This window comes from Macrosteles quadrilineatus, unplaced genomic scaffold (genome assembly GCF_028750875.1).
Source record: "Macrosteles quadrilineatus isolate MER2022 unplaced genomic scaffold, UCM_ALF_1.0 Scaffold_9__3_contigs__length_116548681, whole genome shotgun sequence".
In the NCBI taxonomy this organism is placed as follows: Eukaryota; Metazoa; Arthropoda; class Insecta; order Hemiptera; family Cicadellidae; genus Macrosteles; species Macrosteles quadrilineatus.
This window is the reverse complement of record NW_026542602.1, coordinates 45,045,146-45,065,101: the sequence shown is the minus strand read 5'-3', so window position 1 is coordinate 45,065,101 and position 19,956 is coordinate 45,045,146. Positions and strand designations below refer to the sequence as shown.

Here is a 19,956-nt window from a genome sequence, read left to right as displayed (position 1 = left end):
ACTGAATAAGGTACGTAACATTTATTTCTAATAACTCAGAAATTTGGTGGCTTTCACAATGAAAGAAATTAAAACTTTACTGCCAGATAACAAGAAAGTCTTAAATAGTAGCGTTGCTATTTTGTCATGAAGAACAACTAGAAGCATATTGTGAAATAAACTTTGGAGGTTGTATTTCGTAAAGAAATGTCTTTAGACAAATATAGGTACTAAATGATAAGGGGTTGTGTGAAACTAATATTCAAAACTATACAGGGTAAAACCTTCAAAATTTGAGTTACTACTTTAGACTTTTTTGGGATTATTAGCCTATAAATTAAAAAAAAAAACAATCATTGTAAAATATTTAATTTAATATAGGCCTACAACTTAAAATATAATACAAAAAATTGAACAGAGTAAAAAGTATTTCCAACACTGAAAATTTGTTTCAATGACTCAGTCCAATGATATACTATTATCGGAAATTATCTCCAACTCGGAATCTTGTTCAGAGAGTATTCTGTTAGTGCATATAAACTGCACTTGAGGCTGATCCGAATGTTTGTTCTTGATGTGAACCTTCAAGTTTCCTTTGTGCCAGGTGCGGTGAGAACAATACGGACACGCAAACTGCGGCTGTTTTCCGCACCGATACACCTTGTGGTTGTGTAAAGAGGTCGCTAGAGGATAGGACTTGCCACACTCACAAGTAAACAGGTTCTGGCCGTCTCCACCTAAAACAGACAAGAATCAGAAAAATGCAAGTGAAAACAAAATTATCAACAAAAATTAGCTATAAAAAGTTATTTTTTCTTGTAACGTGTAACTGTTTTCAAAAATGTATTCAATAGAAAAAATCTTTTGGGAAATTACTACACCCTCATATTAAAAACCGCTCTGCCTCTTTAGGGAAATCCGCCAAGAAGTTACTAAAGAAAGAAATTTTTTTATAAAAATTGGATGTCCAATCTACAGTATTCTCTGTTTCATTCCGCCACATATACATGTTTGAAATAGTCCGGCATATAGTCTAAGATAAACTTTAAGCGGTGTGTATGTAAGTTATGCAATTACAATTGTTGATAAATTTTTTAATAAATTTTGTCAATAGGCACATGAAAAAATATCCTTGCCTTGAGACCAATTTTCCCTTTGGGCTTCAAGGAGTATTTTTTTTTTAACTAAAGTCTGTTTCGTGTTATTTTTTTATTCAATAAAACTATTGTGATGTTTTTAAAGAATGTTTTAATGCGATCACAGTTTGCAAAAGAATCTCACTAATATTTTTCATATATTTCTACCCTTATTTCAGGTAACCTAACCATGTCTCACAAAAGCAGGAGAGTCCCAAAGATCCTAGCTATGACTTTTGAAGTAAAGGTAACGAATCTTTAATACTTTAATACTTTAATACTTTACTTTAATACTTTCTTATGAAATGGCGACAATACAATGTAGGTATTTTAAGCCAAGTATGAATGGAGATGAGTGTAGGATGAGTGGCGCGATCTTGTAGTCTTGTTAGTGACTAAGGCCGACATTCCTTAGACACAGCTGTTAATTAATAGCCCAAACAGCTAATGGCAACTAAGGGACCTACAGTTTATAGTGGAATCCGAACCACATTTTTTCCTTGGTATATACGAATTGGTCTAATTATCAGGATAGCACTGCGGATAGTCGTAATACTCACTAGTGCGGACGTTAATCCACACCAGGGAGTATCCCATCCACAGTGCATACCTACAAATATCCACAATCCGTGACCTCCTAGTAGCTGGATTACAGGACGACGCCACCCGTCCCAGTCAATGATGACATAAGTCGACAAACTAAGATTTAGGTTATTTGTGTTGCTGTCAGAAATTACATTGTTGCCATTCAACTACATTTGTTTTGTTCCATTTTTATTGCACAAAAACCTGTATTAAATCACACTACAATTTATTAGTATTCTGACAACAACGGCAATATAACCCTTTATTTGTTAGTTCTAGAAAAATCTATCACAAAAATTGATTTAATTTATGTTATTGGCGTTGATGTCATATTTAAGAATTAACACTGTATCAAAGTCACTAGATTGTACTTTGATACAAAGTCCGTAACAATTATTTTTGCTGGTCAATCTCTTAAGTCTTTACAATATGAACTTACCCATCGTAAAATGTCGGAACAGAGTAATGTTTATTCAGCATTATTCAGCATTGCCAATAAGTTTTTACCGGAAAACATCCTACACAACCATTGAATTTTATTTTACATTGTATTGGCCTGGTTGTTGCCTCTTTGTGTTTCTTTCTGATGACTTATCTCGTCACAAACAAGAATTTTATTCTGTATTATTGCTTTACTGTGGGTGTTACCCCTTTAAGTATTTGGTAAGGTATTCTTTTGACTTCTCTTGTACCAAAGAATATATTTCATTTTGTATTGCTGTAATGCTGCGGATGTCGCCTATTTATGTGCTTGATGAGATTGCCTTTCTGGTGGCACTTCTTGTCACAGTAACTACATTTAAACTTAGGCTCTTGCCCGCACTCAAGTCTCTGATGCAAAGCCAGACTACGCTGATACGAGTAACTCTTTCCGCAATTACAGAAGAACGGAGCTCCAGGATCTGCAACAGTTCTTCTTCCTCTCGTCTGGATTCCAAGGCCATGTAAGTAGCTGATAGTTTGAGTAACACCTGTAAAAATTGACTAGTCAACTTGTTTCTCATTGGTTTTAATAGTTTTAGTTTATTTTATGAGATTTAATTGTTTTTGTTGTTTATAGGAACTCAAAAGTATAGCAAATCCTCGTTAATTTGTACTAGCTGGAGTTTTTAAGTGTATGCATTAAATGGACTATTCTATAAAGAAAGGCAGCAGTATTCTGGATCCTTGTGCATAATAACACGCCTACTTAAGAAAAAGGTTGCATTTTATATTTTGAACTGAAAAATAGAAACATTAGTTATGCTGTAACTATATACATAAGGTGTGTTGTGTGGTTTAAAGTGGAATAATCCTAACATGTAAAACTAAGTTTATTGTAAATGTCTTACAAATGGCTGTCTGGATTTAAGCTAAATCTGAATTAGCAGGTCCTTAATAATGAGGGTTTACCCTTTTTGAATCTATGTTTTTAGTTAATTTATAATCTGTATGTGTAAACTGATTTATAATTTTATTTATTTTATTTTATTTTGTAGATGGAAATAGGTAACCTATTTCAGAAAATTAATATCAAAAGTGTTATAGAAGTAATACTAGTTTTCAAAATAGGTAACATATTACTGTTCAAATTTATGTTCTAAACTTCTGTTGATATACCTAATACAAATTCCAAGCCTATTTATAATATTCATAAAGGATCTTGAAGTCAAAAAATAAAGAGAGAAATACTATTTTATTAATGTATATTCAAATTAAACAAACATATAGGAGGAAATCAAGGGAAAATAAAAAGTGAAGCCATGAAATATAAATATTATATCATAAAAATAATTGTTTTTTAATAATTGTTTTTTAAAGTATTTTATTGAATTTTTGTAAATTTTTCTTGTAACTTAATAACTCACATACACTTTCATTTCGGACTTCCTGAACTTCATTTTTCACTTGTTTTTATATCGGGTAAATCAAACAAATCTTAGTGAGATAACCAGTCAATATCAATCGATATAAGACTAAAAACAAAAACTATGTTAATTTAGTTTCAATTCTCTAGATGCTTAAATTTTGAAAAAACTTTCAAAATATATATTCACTCAGGTCTAATAATTACATGATTATTCTCCACTTCTTCACTAGATACAGAGATAAAATCAAATTGTTTTCTGATTCTGTATTGGCATTTTTTTTTAACTTTTTGTCAATTATTATACTATAAAAAATAATTATGTTCAACCACAATTTTATCATTCTTCTTTATGTCAAAGTAATGATGGTTCTAGTAAGGAAAAAATAAAACAAAATATGAAATAAATAGTCTATATTTGTCTGTATAAGGCAAATGTTTGGTATAAAAAGGCATCTTGTGATAAATACTAATGCTAAAGGAACAACAAAAGAGTCATGGTCTAAAAAATACTGTTTGATAGGAAATGGTCAACACCCTCAGAATGTGGTAGCTTCCTTGATTCTTTTCACTCACGGATTATTGATGACTTATTAATCAAAACATAAATGTTTTGTGTATTTTTTTTATTTATGTATTATGTTATATTATTTTTATTATGTATTATTATTTATGTCTTAATGACATCATTTTTATGTATTGAACATGAAAATAAAAAATAATTTTTAAACTAATTTTTCATAGACACACAGAAAGGGTGGTCAAACATTTGAAAAATTACTAATTAGTGGTGCATCTCACAATGAATCTACTCAGCTTATACACGAGCAGTCAATTTTAAATAGTGTTGCAACCGTTTATTTTATGTAAGCATGTCCCTAAATGGTCTGCAACAGACAGGTAAACTTCACAAAAACTGCATCAGATAAAAAATAAAAAAATATATATAACATAAAAAATATGACCGTGATAATAGAACCCTCAATATACAATGCTGACTCCTGGCTGGAAAGATAACGCCTTAGAACAATCGGCTATTGATCAGACCTACTGGGTGTGCTGTGCTGGCCTAGTATTTAGCGTCTCGGAATTCAGAGCGGGTGGGACACGTTCGATTTTCGGCACATCCATACCACATACAATATGGGTTTGGGTCGCTTTTCCGAAAATCGTTATTTCAGTACACTCACACAAATACATTTTCTCTTGTGTAAAAATGCCACTGGCGTCAACAAAGAAAAGAAGACCTAACTGTCTACGACCTTAACAGCACGGGATAACAAAAGACAAAATTGTGCCTAGTTCTAAATTTGAATCCTAGGTTTGCAGTACATGTACTGGTACAGATTTCAACCATTTTTGTTGGGTGATAATCGCATAAGTAAAAATTTTGGCTTTATTGTTCTTGTGTACAATATATATCAGCCTTTAGAGTTTAAAGGACATAATTTACAAATTTTAAAATATTGTAATCATTGTAAATTACCCTCAAAGAACCTGAAAAAAGAAGCTACCACATACTGTTACAATAACCAAAAATCATAGTAACTCAAGCAAAGCTTAATGTAAATAGGACAAACATAATATCACCTTAAACCTACAAATGAGTATAATTACATAGGATGAAAATGACAACAGAAACTGTGTCATATGCAACATAGTATACATAACAGGAACTACAAAACAACAAGCGGGTAAAAAATTCCTATAAAATTATACAAAAAGCTACTAGCAATAGCAAAAATCCTAATTTTCAAAGGTATGTCAAGCAATAAACCACTATTGTTCTAGTCTATAAAGATAACCAACCAATTTTTAATTGAAACTGCAATAGATTGCAGCGATACACAACCTTATATCAAGAATAGGCACTTATTAAGCTCTGAGTTACCAAAAATAATACTTTAACTAATATGAATTAAATTGCTTTTACACATGAAACAAAATAAAATAATACTGATTGCTTCTTGGACTACATAAAGTAAAACTGAAGTCACCTTAAAAATGATACTGTGAGCCTCTTTTCAAAACAATACATTTCATTAAAAGTACCAAAAATGGCAATTTATGTTATTTTTACACACTGGGCTTAAAAAAAACGGCAAAATTAGCTAGTGTCTATTTCTGTTCGAATTTACATTGTGTTAGTAAAACCAGCTGATTTAGAAAAAAAAATGGGAGAGAAACAGTAGTGTGCATGGTGGGGAAATTGAGAACTAGCCTAATTAAGTGCAAGGTAAGGAAAATTAAGACCTAGGGAAAATCATCTGATCGGTTTTTCCTTGCTGTAAATTAGAGAAATAATCATTTTCTATGATATCAGCTATCGTCAGAAGTAGTCTTTTCGGTACTAAGTAATGAAAGTTAAATTTTGAATTAGTTTTTTGAACCAATTCGGGTTAAGTTTTACAAACTTATTTTCACATTTAAAAAATACCCATAGTAAACGGGTTATTTTACATTGTATCACCGTATGATACATAAAGTCACTTTTTGTTGTTAAGAAATATATCCATTCCTTAAACAGTTAACTGAATACAATATTTCTTAACTATTTATCACACAACAAATACTATTAACCTTTTGTCATGATTGCTATTGAAGTACTTATCAACAGACTAAAATATAAATTATGCTGATACTGACATAAAAACAATTAAGTTTAAAATAGAACCATTTAATCATAGTTACATGTGTTACATGCACTTTAAAACAAGCATTTTAAAATCTAAACTATTTTGGGAATACAGTAAAATTCGTTTTGATAACAAAGAATTAAATAGGTAATTAAATTACATGAAATAATACTTCAGCTAAATACAATAATTTTTCACAGTCATAAAAAGTGGGATAAAAAATAAATTCAAAACAAAACATGAAATTGAATTAATTTTACAAACAATGTAAATACTGCATGCTTACAATACAAAATACAGGGTGTCCACAAAAGAACTAAAACATTTCAAAGGTCAATATCGATGTCCATAAAAAGACAATGTTTAATGTTTTATATGTGCAGGCCTACTTGAAGCTAAAATTCTCAAGTTTTATTATAAACTTAGTATAACTCAATGTGAGCACCATTAGAGCATTAACATCCATCGTTGAATTACTTTTTTTCAAATTTTAGACAATATTTTATTCCAAATTAATTTAACTGTTGGCATCCCTCGTTAATGTTTGCACGGGCTTCATTCTGGTTCTGTGTTTTAATTGTTAAACATAAATCAGCTGTTATTAAATTTAACATGTTACATTTTAACGAGTTCGAATAGACATGTTTATGTAAGTGCAATGGAAACTTCTCAGCAAAAGGTCCAGTGTGTTACCAAAACCTGGGAAGAGGTCAAATTTCACATAAATTTATGCCAGGCCACGAATGGTGCTCATATCAAGTTATACTAAAAGTTTCTAATAAAACTTGAGAATTTTAGCTTTAAATATGTATATAAAATATTAAACATAGTCTCTTATTTGGTATCAGTTTGCCTTTAAAAGTTTTCAGTACTTTTGTGAATGCAACCTAAGTATTATATCTTAACTCGATTTCTTTCAAATTCAACAATGATTGTAGCTTTTAATACACAATATGGAGGGCAAAACATTACATAACTATGAGTAGCCTACTGTAGGATCTGGCTAAAACTAAATAGGAATCAATAAAAGCAGCTCTTAAAACTATGTTTAGCTACAATACTAAAATACTAAGATAAAACAATTACATCTAAATATTACAATTGCACCACTCCAAAATTAGCAACAATAAATAATATCTACAATATAGATTGAACCAATATTAAATGGAAGACAGGCATTTCATTTACAATAAACCTATGAAACCTCTGTTTTGAAAATTGTCAAGCTTAAAAAAAAACATAAATAATTTTTAAATTTTAGTTGCAGGAGGTTACGGTATAGAAAAACTAGTAAAAATGTATTATATCAGTGATCAAATCTTGACAACAAAAATTATGGAACTTATTGCCTTTTACAACTGTAAAGTCTAAATTATAAAATATAAGAAATTTAACATGTTTTGGGTTAACAACTGCCTCCATTTTTAACCCGTTTCATACAGTAACAGTCAGTTTTACATTAACGATTAGTTAACTTAGAATCATAATATTAATTTAAAAGTATCTTTAAAAATAGTACAGTACTACTGGTATCAAGTTGTAAATTTTCAAGTAAGCCACAAACGTGATATTTTTGTGGCATAAAAGAAAAGGAAATAATAATATAATTTGTGCTTTGAAGTGATAGTAATTATTTAAAAAAAATCAATTATAAAGGATTGAGGTAGTAAATTGTAATGTATCACATAAAAAATGACATGATTTGCTTAAACCATAAATTGTAATCGAATCATAGAAAATAAACTTTTCATTTTACCCTGTCTATACCACAAAGAAGAAATCTGAGGACTCAAATAGTGCTTGTAAATTAACAGGACTTATTGCAAAAGGAAGGATAAATTAGAAAGAAATAATTTGACTAACTTCATGACATCTTAATTACCTAGATAACCGAGTGGTTAAAGTGGTCGTCTGTAAGCAGGGTTGCCACCATAGGCCAGGAAAAAATCGTGACGTTGCCCCCCTCTCTCCCGGATTAACATAGTCTTAAATTCGGGCATTAAGGAACCAAAATCAGGACTGTCCCAGCAGAATCGGGACAGGTGGAAACCCTGCCTTTAAGAGTCCTTGGAGGCTAGCGGCCATCTTGGATTATTTCAAACAACTGTTGAAGGGTTATCATCCAAAAATAATTTTCCGAATACTAAAGTGATTTTAATTCAAATATCTAGTGCACACTAAGATCAAACATTTTCTTTGTAATTTTGTAATTGTTTCCAAAGGAGTCAATGAAGGCTAATGGCCATCTTGGATTAGCCCACCATAATTTTCTTAATTTCAAACAGCCACTGAGGAAATATTTACTTTTGTAATTGTTTTATGAGTTATAACATCCAGGCTCCAAGGACTCTTATATCTAAAGGTTGCTGGTTCGATCTTGGAGTTCATTCTGGACTCAGATGCTATTTTAGATTGTCATATCAAGAACTGATGCTGTCTGGCAAAAGGTTGATTGTTAGATGTTGTAACAAGAACAAGACAATACCTACAAAAAAAAATTCCATTGACATTAAAACACAAAAACAGAAGTCCAACCTTTAAAATAAACCTGCTAAAATAACCAGCCCTCTGATTTTACCTTCTTTGTGATATAGCTCGATAAGAGCTTGATAAAACTATTAGGAGGGAGAAGGGGATAGCCCTGGAGTTTTAGGGCCGTGCCGATTTCTAATGTGCGCCAACAAGTTGCCCTTCTGTTTACACTTTTGCGGACAAAAAGGACAACAGAACATCGCTTCCTTGCCACACTCGAAACGTAGATGTCTGGACAGCGTTTGTTCCCATTTATAGCCCTTTCCGCAAGATGGGCAGATAAACGGCTTGTCATCCTTGAAGGATACACCCCCTCCGCCAACCCCCACCCCTCCGTTGCCCCCACTGATGGGCAGGATGGGAGGGGGCGAAGACCAGATGGGTCTACGATGCAGTAACTCCAGGAGATGCATCTTCTGAGCAGCCTGAATAAACCGGTGAGCTACAACATGAACGTAACATTCAAATCTGATCAAATACTACTCCATTACAAAACACCCATTTCAATATGTCTTTGAGGATGTTGATATGTAAAACTCCTTTTAGTCATAACTAGCCTACACATTAGAAATTTGTAAAAAATGTTATAGGGGTATTTTGAATTGTCAATACTGGAGCAAGAACTCAGAATTGGCAAAGGTGTGGTAGTATGAATATTACTGTCAAAAGATTGCAAATTTTAATTAACAACGCTTTGAGAAAGATGTTTGTAGTAACTCAAAATCAACACTTCAGAATTTTAGTGAGAGGAATAAATTATTTCTAAAAGGAAAAATTTTTTAAAAAAGGATACTAAAGGTATATTTAATGTGTATTATTTGTAAATTTATTGATTTTATTTTTATACCGAACCTAAGAAAATGTAGTACATAGGATGAATTAAACTAGCATTTATGTACATACAATATATATTTCTGAGTATTAGCATAAAAAGAATATGGTTTAATTGTTCAAGATTTTTTCTATGCAATTTTAAACTGTTGCAATAACCAATGACCCTCAAAGAATATTGAAACGGTTAAAATAATGGAAAATAAATACAAAGGTAAACCAAAGCGAAACTAGATGAACTGTAATAGCAGGAAATTCAAGATGTTATATAAAAACAAGATATAAAAGCCCTACAAGTATTATTAAGATCAATCAATCCAATCCATTTCATTTTTGCAATATTTTCTACGTAATATACTACAAAACCTTTGTCCAGAAAATTGGTTTTCATAAAGGTTCAATTTAATCTACTGGAAAAAAAAACATGCAAAAAGAAATAATGAAGGGTAACCTGCCCTGAAGACGTTAAGATAATATTTGTATCAAAACTGTTCAGCCAATCCTTTACCTATATGTTTACGGTACCTATGGTAAATAAATAGATAACATTGAGATTTGGAGGTGATTTTTTTTTTATTTAAGAACAATGGTCATCTTTTTGCTACTGCTATTTAAAAGAATAAAAAGTTCCAAATCTTTTTTACATTTGCTAGGAAACCAAACCCGTGTATTTACAAAACTATGTTGTATATTTACAAAAACAATCTTACCTTTTATCCTTGAGGGCATGAAAGAAAGAATCATAATAGTTTAAGTATTTACAAATCACCAAATGGTTGTGGAAAAATAGAACTTAATTTTAATCCTAGAAGTAAATTTTTGAAAGTTGAAAATAAAAAATGTACAATAGCTTGGTTTTAGATTTCAGTTAACAATAATACTTAGCTAAAAAAAGAAAAGACATATGATAAATATTTTTTGGAGAATGTTAAATAATATAAAATAAATGTCCATTGAAATAATAATAATAGCAGTTTGATTAATTTCAAAATCAACTATAGATGCCTTTTTATTATTTCTGTTTAATATCCTGATAAATAAAGACATACAAATTAGTTAATTTAAATAATAAATAAGGTAATCAATCTATGGCAAAATCGGAAATCAAAAAGGCATCATTTAATTGGAATTTGGCAAACATTTTTAACATTACGAGACAATTTCAATACTGAATAGATAAAAGATGAGGAATTAAATAAAACTCGTTGGAATATTGAACAATTTATTAGCACATAACAGTCAACATTGACTAGAGACACTGTAATGATAATCATTTAAAAAAACTTATGGTAGTTAGCCTGACCTACTGGACAGAATTACACGCGGGTTGTGCCAAAAGAAAGGTTATCAGTCCTATATGAGAAAGGTTATCAGTCCTTTATGTGCAGGTTTTATTTTCATTTTGAAAATATTTATGTTCAAAAATGGATTTGGTCAAAAATGGAAATTCAACTTTTTTATGGATATTTAACATGGGGTTAGCCTTGTCTATTAATAAGAATTATAGTAATACCAGAAACAAAAGAACCCTCGGCCGTTTCGAGCCGCGCAGGTTTGAATGGTACGGTCCACCTACCTGCGCGAACCACGTGATCTTTTCGTTTCTGCGCAGGTTGTTTTGTTTGTGGTATATCTATAGTTCTTATTAATAGACAAGCATGTTTATTGAAAACCTTTTTTCAGCTTCTGTGCATCGCAGGGAAAATATACGCATACTGTTAGAAAAATATTGCAGGATTCCTTTATAAATTAAAGACTCAAAAATAAACACAAAAATAAATTTAAAATTTAAAAAAAATAAAAAAAATTGCAACCACGGGGCGGACGAGCTTAGTCATTATAGCTTAGTCTTATGTATTAAAAAACGTTTGTAAAGTTTATGACAGCTAGCCTGGCCATACTATTGGACCGAATTACACGCGGGTTATACAAAAAAAAAAGGTTATCGGTCCTATATGTGCAGGTTTTATTGGTATTTTATAGATTTTTTATTTAAAAATATTATATCCATTTTATTTTTATTTTTTATTTAACTTGGAAACAGGTTTGAAAATATAATTAAAAAATACTAATCTTTAGAAATGAGGAATAAATGTAATAGCCTAAATATTAATATTCTAAGTGAAAATGAGTTACTTTTGATCATAAAGTGTCTATACAACAGATAGGTTTACAAATCAGCTGTCAGATTTTTAGACTTAATCGTGTTTTTCACAAACAAAAATTATTATAGGGCCTAATAAACCACACGTTTAAACTTTTGAGGTCAATAAAGAGTGTTACGACTTGGACGATTACTATGATTTAGGCAGCGTATTAATACACGAAACACTCAAAATAACACCATTTATAGCAGATAAATCTTTGAGGTTCGAGCTCCTTTCTTATGTTGTGATAGAACACTTGTCTAATACTGCGAAGCTGCTGAATTCTCCAGGCCTGTTACGACAGGTCCTAACGTGTTTGGTAAGGTTGTCACGTCTTCGCACTCTACGTTGGCAGAACTGACAAGAGAACGAACCCTCCTTCTGACCGCACTCGTACCTAACATGACGACGTAGGTTGTGCTCCCTGTTATAGGTCCGGCCACACATTTCACATTGAAAACAGCCCGCTTCTGCAACAACAAGTATATTAGCCCTAGTAACGTACACCTAACTTACACTTATATAAACTAGGCTCTATGGGATTGTTTTTTACATTACTTCAAGTTTGGCCTATAGGGTGCAGTTTTATTACTTAGATAAAATCGAATGGTGATAAGCGGGATTTCAACCATGGACCTCGGGGACTGAAGTTACACTCTACCTCGAGTCCAGTTTGCTCTCCACCCTCTCCACCTCACTAGCAAAATAATACAATACAATTTTTATCTAAAGGACCATTGCAGAGATGTTTTATAACAATTATAAAACTATGTTTTCACAATGTTTCAGGCTTTGGAAACTAAACTTGTCCTCAAGATTCATATTCCGGATTTAAATGGGGAGAAAATTTGTTTACAAGTGGAAACGGATTTATCCGTAATAGTCCTTTAAGAAACAAACTAACTGATATGTCTTTTTAATCCATCTATCTTCTATAAAATCCATACAATTAATGCAATAAGGTTTTTTGTAACATACTCTTTCAATTGTCCTTGCAGCACCATCTAGCCAATGATAAGTACTCTGGCAGCTGCGGTGTTTCCCAAAATCATCCTGTCACTAGGTTACAGAGTCTCAAACTTGGTCCTTTGACTATAACAATCGCTCCATTGTTTATGGAACACAAATGATGGATACTCTGTTTAATGGAGGATTGTTATAACGTTTCATTTGTTGTATTATTGCTATAAATGAAATAGGATTTTTTAACTAAAATTCATCTGATTTTTATACTGTTATTTTTTTACAAAAAATTATCAAACTAATGATAATACTTTATTATTTACAAAAATATTATTTCTTTATTTAGTACTACAGTACTTAAATATACATACTTTCTTAGGTTCTTAAATATAAGTATTTCCTTTGATAATTGTATCAAAATATCTATAATCCTACTAAAAAATGAGAATAGCTATTTACCTTACAAGTGTAGTAAGAGCGTTTTTACATCACGCAGGTGAATGTTGTGCAACGAGCGGAAGCGAGTTGCATAATTTACCGAAGTGATGTAAACACGCTCTTGCGTAACGTGTAACGTACAAGATTTTACCTGACCCGACAATATACAGGAGGTTACGAACAATATTTTTCATTATCCATTTCACTCATCTTCTAACAGTAACGTTCGTTTACAAACAAAAGCTAGGTTAGGAAAATTCTTCAAAACATAACAATAAAATTCAAGCGCACAGCTGATTTCTAGCGTTGGATGTCGTTGGCTCCATAGAGGTATATTTTTTAAGTTAAGCACTTAATGTTATTTAAATGGGTTTCATTACATCACCGAGTGAGTTTTTTTCAACTTTACATCACTCGAGAAGTAACGAAGTTATATACATCACGCTTGGGATAGGGAAGTTTAACATGGCGGGTTAGGTAAAATATAAAACATAGCTTTAACATGAAACGTTTATGTAAAAAAGTGTGGCCTGAAGGACCTCCCAGAGACTATGCAATAAAAATTCAAGAATCCATGCCCCCCTTGACCAATTACCCTAGCTCAACCCATGGTGCATGTGGAAGTTACTAGTTAAACTGGGAAAATAAAGGAAACAATCTACTTAACATGATTTATTACAATAAAAGTTATGGTTTTACAACCAAGCTTAGAATTTTAACTACCTTATTTAAACACAAAAATATCAGGGCATAATCATTATTGAAAACAAAAATAAAATAAAACTGCAACTTTCAGTTGGACTTTGTTGAAAATGGACCTTCAACAAAATAAAAGAATAGCAAAAAAATTATACTAATTAATTAAATTCTTAAAAATATACTGTGTGTAAGCTTACAATTGCGGTATGATAGTTTGTAGTTAAATTTTTTTAAGCCACTAGCCAGTGTACTGATTGTAAAAATATTAATTCTGATAGTATTTAGGTAGTAGAATCACCAGTTTGTTGGTTAATTGAAAACGCAAAATAAAATTAAATTACGTAATACAAACAATTTTGCATCCAATTTTATGTTGAATCATTGACTATTGGATACTGAAGTAGACATCTCCTCTACACGGATCAGTTGTTACCAATTATTTATTCAAAATTACATAGTTGAATTAGGCTGTCACAGAAACCTCTATTGTCTGAGATTCTGATTTTTTACTGAGATAGTTTAAGTTATAAAAAGATTCTATAGGTTGATAAATAAGTCATCCTACCAATATATCCCACCAATACTTGGTGAAAAAGACTGTGTACTTGACAGACATTGGTTATTTACATCAGCCCAATCTGTTGGTGGCTTAATTTTACTACCTTCATTTTTATTTTAAAACTGACAACAGCTTTAACATGGCGATGGAATGTCTATTTTTATCTAGTCAACGATTAAATCCATCATAATCCATATTTTCTAGCCCCTGAGCTCGTTCTATAACTAAATTGAAATTTTACCTTTGTCAGCCAGCTCCTAATTTGTTATCAACTAGTTACGGCCGTTTCAGCATCACTGTGCCATCGTCGGACTGTTCAGCCAAAAGGCGTCATTAAAACACAAAAACATACACACGAAACACACACATATTTGTCAAAAAACAAATATGTGTGTGTTTCGTGTGTATGTCAAAAAACAAATATGTGTGCGTTTCGTGTGTATGTTTTTGTATTTTAACGACGCCTTTTGGCTGAACAGTCCGACGATGGCACAGTGATGCTGAAACAGCCGTAACAAGTTGATAACAAATTAGGAGCTGGCTGACAAAGGTAAAATTTCAATTTAGTAAATCTATCAAGCGCACATGAGAGTTTCCTATGCACTTAATCGCATTATCGAGTGCACACAGAACATAACTTCCAAGTCCTTTCAAAAATCAACAAACTAAATTGATGTTAAAAACGGCGCATCGACTGTGATACATCTAGTTGAATACTGCAGAGCAGTCACGTTCAAAGTTATACAAAAACAATTTATATTATAGTTAGTTTTGCCAAATCTTTCCAAGTGTACAGTAACTCTTCTACACTGTGCGCACCATGGAAGGTTCCTGTAGTCTACAAATTCCCAACATAACAACATACCGGTATTCAATAATATATTTGATATACAGTATACAAAATAACAAAAATAAACGAATATTTAAAGTACTCTAAGCTGGTGGATAAAAATATGTCAGTTTAGAGCGATAAATAGCAAAAAAATTGTTTGAAAGATGATCATATCAAAAATTGCTGGTCAAGACCAACTCATTGCTAAAATGATACAAAGTAAGTAATGTTTCAGAAATACCTTCCTGTAAATTGTATTTATATTTAAATACCTGACACTTATTTTGTGTGAAAAAACTATACTTCAAGCCTTTCAATCTTCATTAGGGCACAACTAAGTCTCCATGTTTTCTGTTTATCTGCATATTTCCGCTTTGTCTTGTAAGGGCAATAATAACATCACTGCTTGGGTTCAATCCCACATTGGTTGTTATGACGACAAAAGGACTGTTTGAGATTCTTCGATCACATCTGTCACAAACTATCTTTTACGCGCCTCTCTGTCCACTTCTGTTTCATTGCGTTAACATTTCTTGGCTTGTTATTAACTTTGCCCAAACTTCAGGATGTTTGGTTTTGACATGTATCTTCATCTGAGATTTGAAATTGTATTCTTTTGAGCAGAACAAACATTTAAGTGCGCCACCTGTAATTTGAAATTGACATACATTATTGAGCAACTATGCAAACTCAAGAGATGTTAGGTTGCTATCAATCGGAAATATTAAACTAGTTCAGGAAATATACACTTATTGAAAGTTGCACTCAAAGATGGATGGATTCAGAAGGAAAAGAAGGAAGGAACTAAGCACTGTGAATCACTAAATTTAATCATTCTCCTGTTCCAGTACTAAAAAAGCTGCAGTATCGGCTTTAAGTAAAAATTTTAATTTTACTCTTTTTGAACTTTTAACAAAAAAAAAAGTTTAAAATATGCAGGTATTGATGGATGGAATCCTAAAACCTAAGAAAAGTATGTAACCAACAAATATTTTACATAGTTGAGCTTTTCAAGTTCATAGATTGAAAATTAGCAGAATAATATTAGCTCATTGCAATTAATGGGAGCCAACAAATGGAGGGTCAGCAGAAGGTTAAAAAATCAGGAACCTTCCACCATTCTATACTGAAACAGTTCTTTCCTCGTAAATGCAATATAATTATACATAAAGAGGCCTATCCAGGGTTTTTAAACGTCTGAATGCTAAAAATTTATAACCTTACCAAAATTTGTGATATAATTGTCCACTGATATAACTATTATATTAGGTAGAGGGAAGAGTAGAATTTTCCTAAAATAAAAGATGAACTAAGCTAAAAAAGTTTATCAGTGTTGGGAGGAAAAACACATTTGCAAGAAAATACAAACAAATATGATTTTCAAAATAGCAAAATGAAGAAACCTTGCAAGAAAGTTGTAAATAATCTGATACCCCCCACCGCAACAATCCTGCAGACTAAACAAAATTTCCATTTGCCTGATTTGATTTTAAAATAAATCTATTTCAATAACATTAGGTTTAATGAGTACCTAGGTTTGCTTCTACAGTTGGATGGTGTGTGTTTTTTTTGTAAAATATTTATAGCTTAGTATAAAATAAATAAATTTACCTAGTTTGATAAAAATAGATCCATAAACGAACAAACTATAACTGTTTACTTATTCTCCAAAAGAACAACATAGGAATTTCAAATTTACTATTTTTTGAATTTTCTACGTAACCAATAAGTCAACCATACAAAACATATCAATATACTAAATTATTTTGTTTTTTAAGCTCTTTGAAATGGTTAAGAGAGAAATTGGGAAATATTATGTTTTGAGGGTCAAAAATAAGAAAAAACTATTTTCACCCCAAAAATCCCCCCATTAACCCCATTCCCATGGTCCGATCATGCTGGTTTGCGAACTCTTCCGAATAAACGTAGGTTTACACGTTTGTACCAAATTTAATTGAAATCGGATCATTTTAGCTTGAGTTATCGTGCTAACGGACACATATTATATATATATATATATATATATATATATTTATATAAGTAAGATATATGAATTTGAACGGATGGTGTTTTTGGCCTCTGGGACATCAAAATGAACAAGTAAATAGATCCCGGGTCCAGGTCTTACTATGAGAATTATGGTAATAGCTTATCCCTTATGGACAATTTGCTAAAAAGTCCTTGAGCAGGCTTTGTGGTTCACAATTCGGATTTAGTGGTTATAACCTCGAAAACATTATCTGCGAGAAATAACAACTAAAATTTTAACTTCTAACTACATTAAAATGCCTTACCTCCTCTTGCCTCCCTTTTTTTGAAATGATTTATTTGTAGATGAAATTCTAAAATTGGAAAATCATCAGTTTGAAAACTGCATGAGTAACAAGAGTATTTTCCACCTTGTGTGCTACTACTAGATAGAGGTTGTTCTTCTCTTTCAATTCCAACATCCACTGTTTCAATCTTTTGTAAATTTTCCTGCTTGTCAACATTTTTAGTCTGCTTTTCAGTATAAAACATCTCCCACTGCTGAGGATGTTTCTTTTCAATGTGCCTACGCAACTGAAATTCATAACCCGTTGCCTTCCCACAGTAGGGACAGTTTCGTTTTGCTTCGGCTATCTTATCTTTTCTTTTTGGACATTGATGCAGATGGCGCACTATACTAGCATAGTTGGAATAACTTAAATTTAGAGTGCAGGAATCACATTTCCAACGTCCTGAAAAATAACACAGAACTAATTAAACGATGAAATTGGAATTAGTAGAAATAAAATATAAATATATGTTTCATCTGTGATTTAATATTTTAAAAAATTATTGAGATTTTATAATCAGTGATTGATGTCAGTTTATCAACGTACCAACAAGTTCTGGATTCATTCACGACCACAGCCTCCCTGATTTCATTTCCCCCAGACAATTGTTCCTCAGAATGGATTAACCAGTCCAACAGCATTTTTTAATGGACAAAAAGGCCGCTACAGAAGTTAATTTAGTGCTGCAATTTACATTAAAAGATGGCTGTTTAACGAGTTTATCTAGCTTACAGAATAACCCCAAAAAGTTGTACTTATAACATAACGACATCGAATAAGTTGATATAAGTTGTTGTTGTATAACGACATCGAAAATGAGTGCATAAGTTTTCAGAGCAAACAGGTTAAACAGTCTTATTAACAGGTTATTTCAAGTCTTTGTGAATACAAAAAGCTGTTAAATAAATTTAGCTGTTAAAATGTTTAAGATTATGCTCATAACTTGATTCCTACACTATCTCACTTTGCTTGAAAATTGTTTTTTTCTGCACTTTCTATGCAACATTCATGATCAACCTAGAAACACCAAGTACAGCGTGCTTTTGAAAAACATAGCCCGAATTAAACGTATTGTGAGACCCATTTTAATTGGCAAAAAGCTCATATATGTTGGTATCCCTGTCTTCTTTATTTCATTGTCAATCAGCTGATATGCAATGTTGCATATAATCTATGAGGTCTAGTGTAATTGGGAATTTATTGTAAATACAACACAATATGGCGCTTCCCAAAGTTCAAAGAGTGATTAGAAAACTTGAAAGTTATATTGATTTCATGCAAAGAAAGGTTTGTAATTAAGGTTTCAGGTATGATTCCAGTAGCTAAGAAATCAAGTATTTTTGACATGTGACTATTTTCACCCCACTCTCAATAAAACATGTGATTGGAACTTTTTTCATTTGTTTTGATTTTCTGTTTATATTTTGTTGTTATTTCGTCACCAACATGGCAACCCATAAAGTCCATGTTAATAAAAAAAAAATTAATTCATTTTTTGTGCTTACTTTTGAGCCTATTCTAATTTATAAAGGTATTCTGCACATCTACAGGCAAATATCTTTCTAACAGTATTCGTGGATTTTCCCTGCAATGCAAACGAGCTGAGAAAAAAGGTTTTAAATAAATAAAAACAATAAACATGTTTGCCTATTAACATATAGAAAGGCCTAAAACAATTGTGTTTGTTTTCTTGAATTTGTCAATTATAAACTGAAAATATTATCAATAACATTTTCATCACCTTTATTAAGTAGTCTCATAAAGAAATTAGAAACTTACCTCTTTTTATCTTATCCTCTGGTTGATGGCTTTTTGCAATTACAGGAACATTAATATCATTAGATACCTGTACTGTTTGCTTCCCTTTCACTTTCAAGGAATTTTCTTCAACTTTCTCTTTTGCCTTGACATTTTGCTTAACAGATGCTGTTTTTCTAGCTGTGTTTCTTTTGCTCTCAAGTTTCAATTCAGTATTTCCCTCCACAGATCCTAGATTTCTTCCAGTTAATTTTCTCTTGTACCTGCCTCTTAATGTCCTTTTAAATCCATGGCTAAATTTTTTGTGATAACTAAAAGTTTTGTCTCCTATGCAAGTGTATGAACAAAGTTTGCATTGAAAAAATTGATTGGTACTATTGGGCACTACTTTGTGCTTATTCAACTTATGACTGGTAATGAAAGGATAATAATTTGAACTAAAAGGACATAAGTCACACCAATACAGCCTACCGTTATTTTGCATTTCTTGAGATTGTGGTAATTGATCTTCACCATAATTATGAGTATCAGACAGCGTTTCCGCTTTGATGTATACAATTTCTGATTTGACAGGCAGCTCAGTGGAGAATGGGTAAGCTTCTGGTTCGCTCACTTCACTGTTCAGAACAAGCTCTTGCTCAACAGAACCAACAATCGAGAGTGGATCAACTTCTGGTTTGCTCACCTCACTGTTCAA

At 31.7% G+C, this 19,956-nt stretch overlaps 2 protein-coding genes across 9 annotated transcripts in view; one reads left to right on the top strand and one right to left on the bottom strand.

Moving 5' to 3' along the window:
• Positions 1-19,956, top strand: part of LOC129003810 (longitudinals lacking protein-like) — a 586,728-nt gene that overhangs the window by 247,158 nt on the left and 319,614 nt on the right. The gene's annotated exons all lie outside the window — the stretch shown is intronic.
• Positions 413-2,248, bottom strand: LOC129003817 (longitudinals lacking protein-like). The gene is made up of 2 exons (XM_054432140.1): positions 2,140-2,248; positions 413-716 (listed from the first exon to the last, which is right to left on the bottom strand). Exons 1-2 carry the CDS (start codon positions 2,141-2,143, stop codon positions 439-441), a joined length of 282 nt encoding a protein of 93 aa, XP_054288115.1. The 5' UTR covers positions 2,144-2,248; the 3' UTR covers positions 413-438.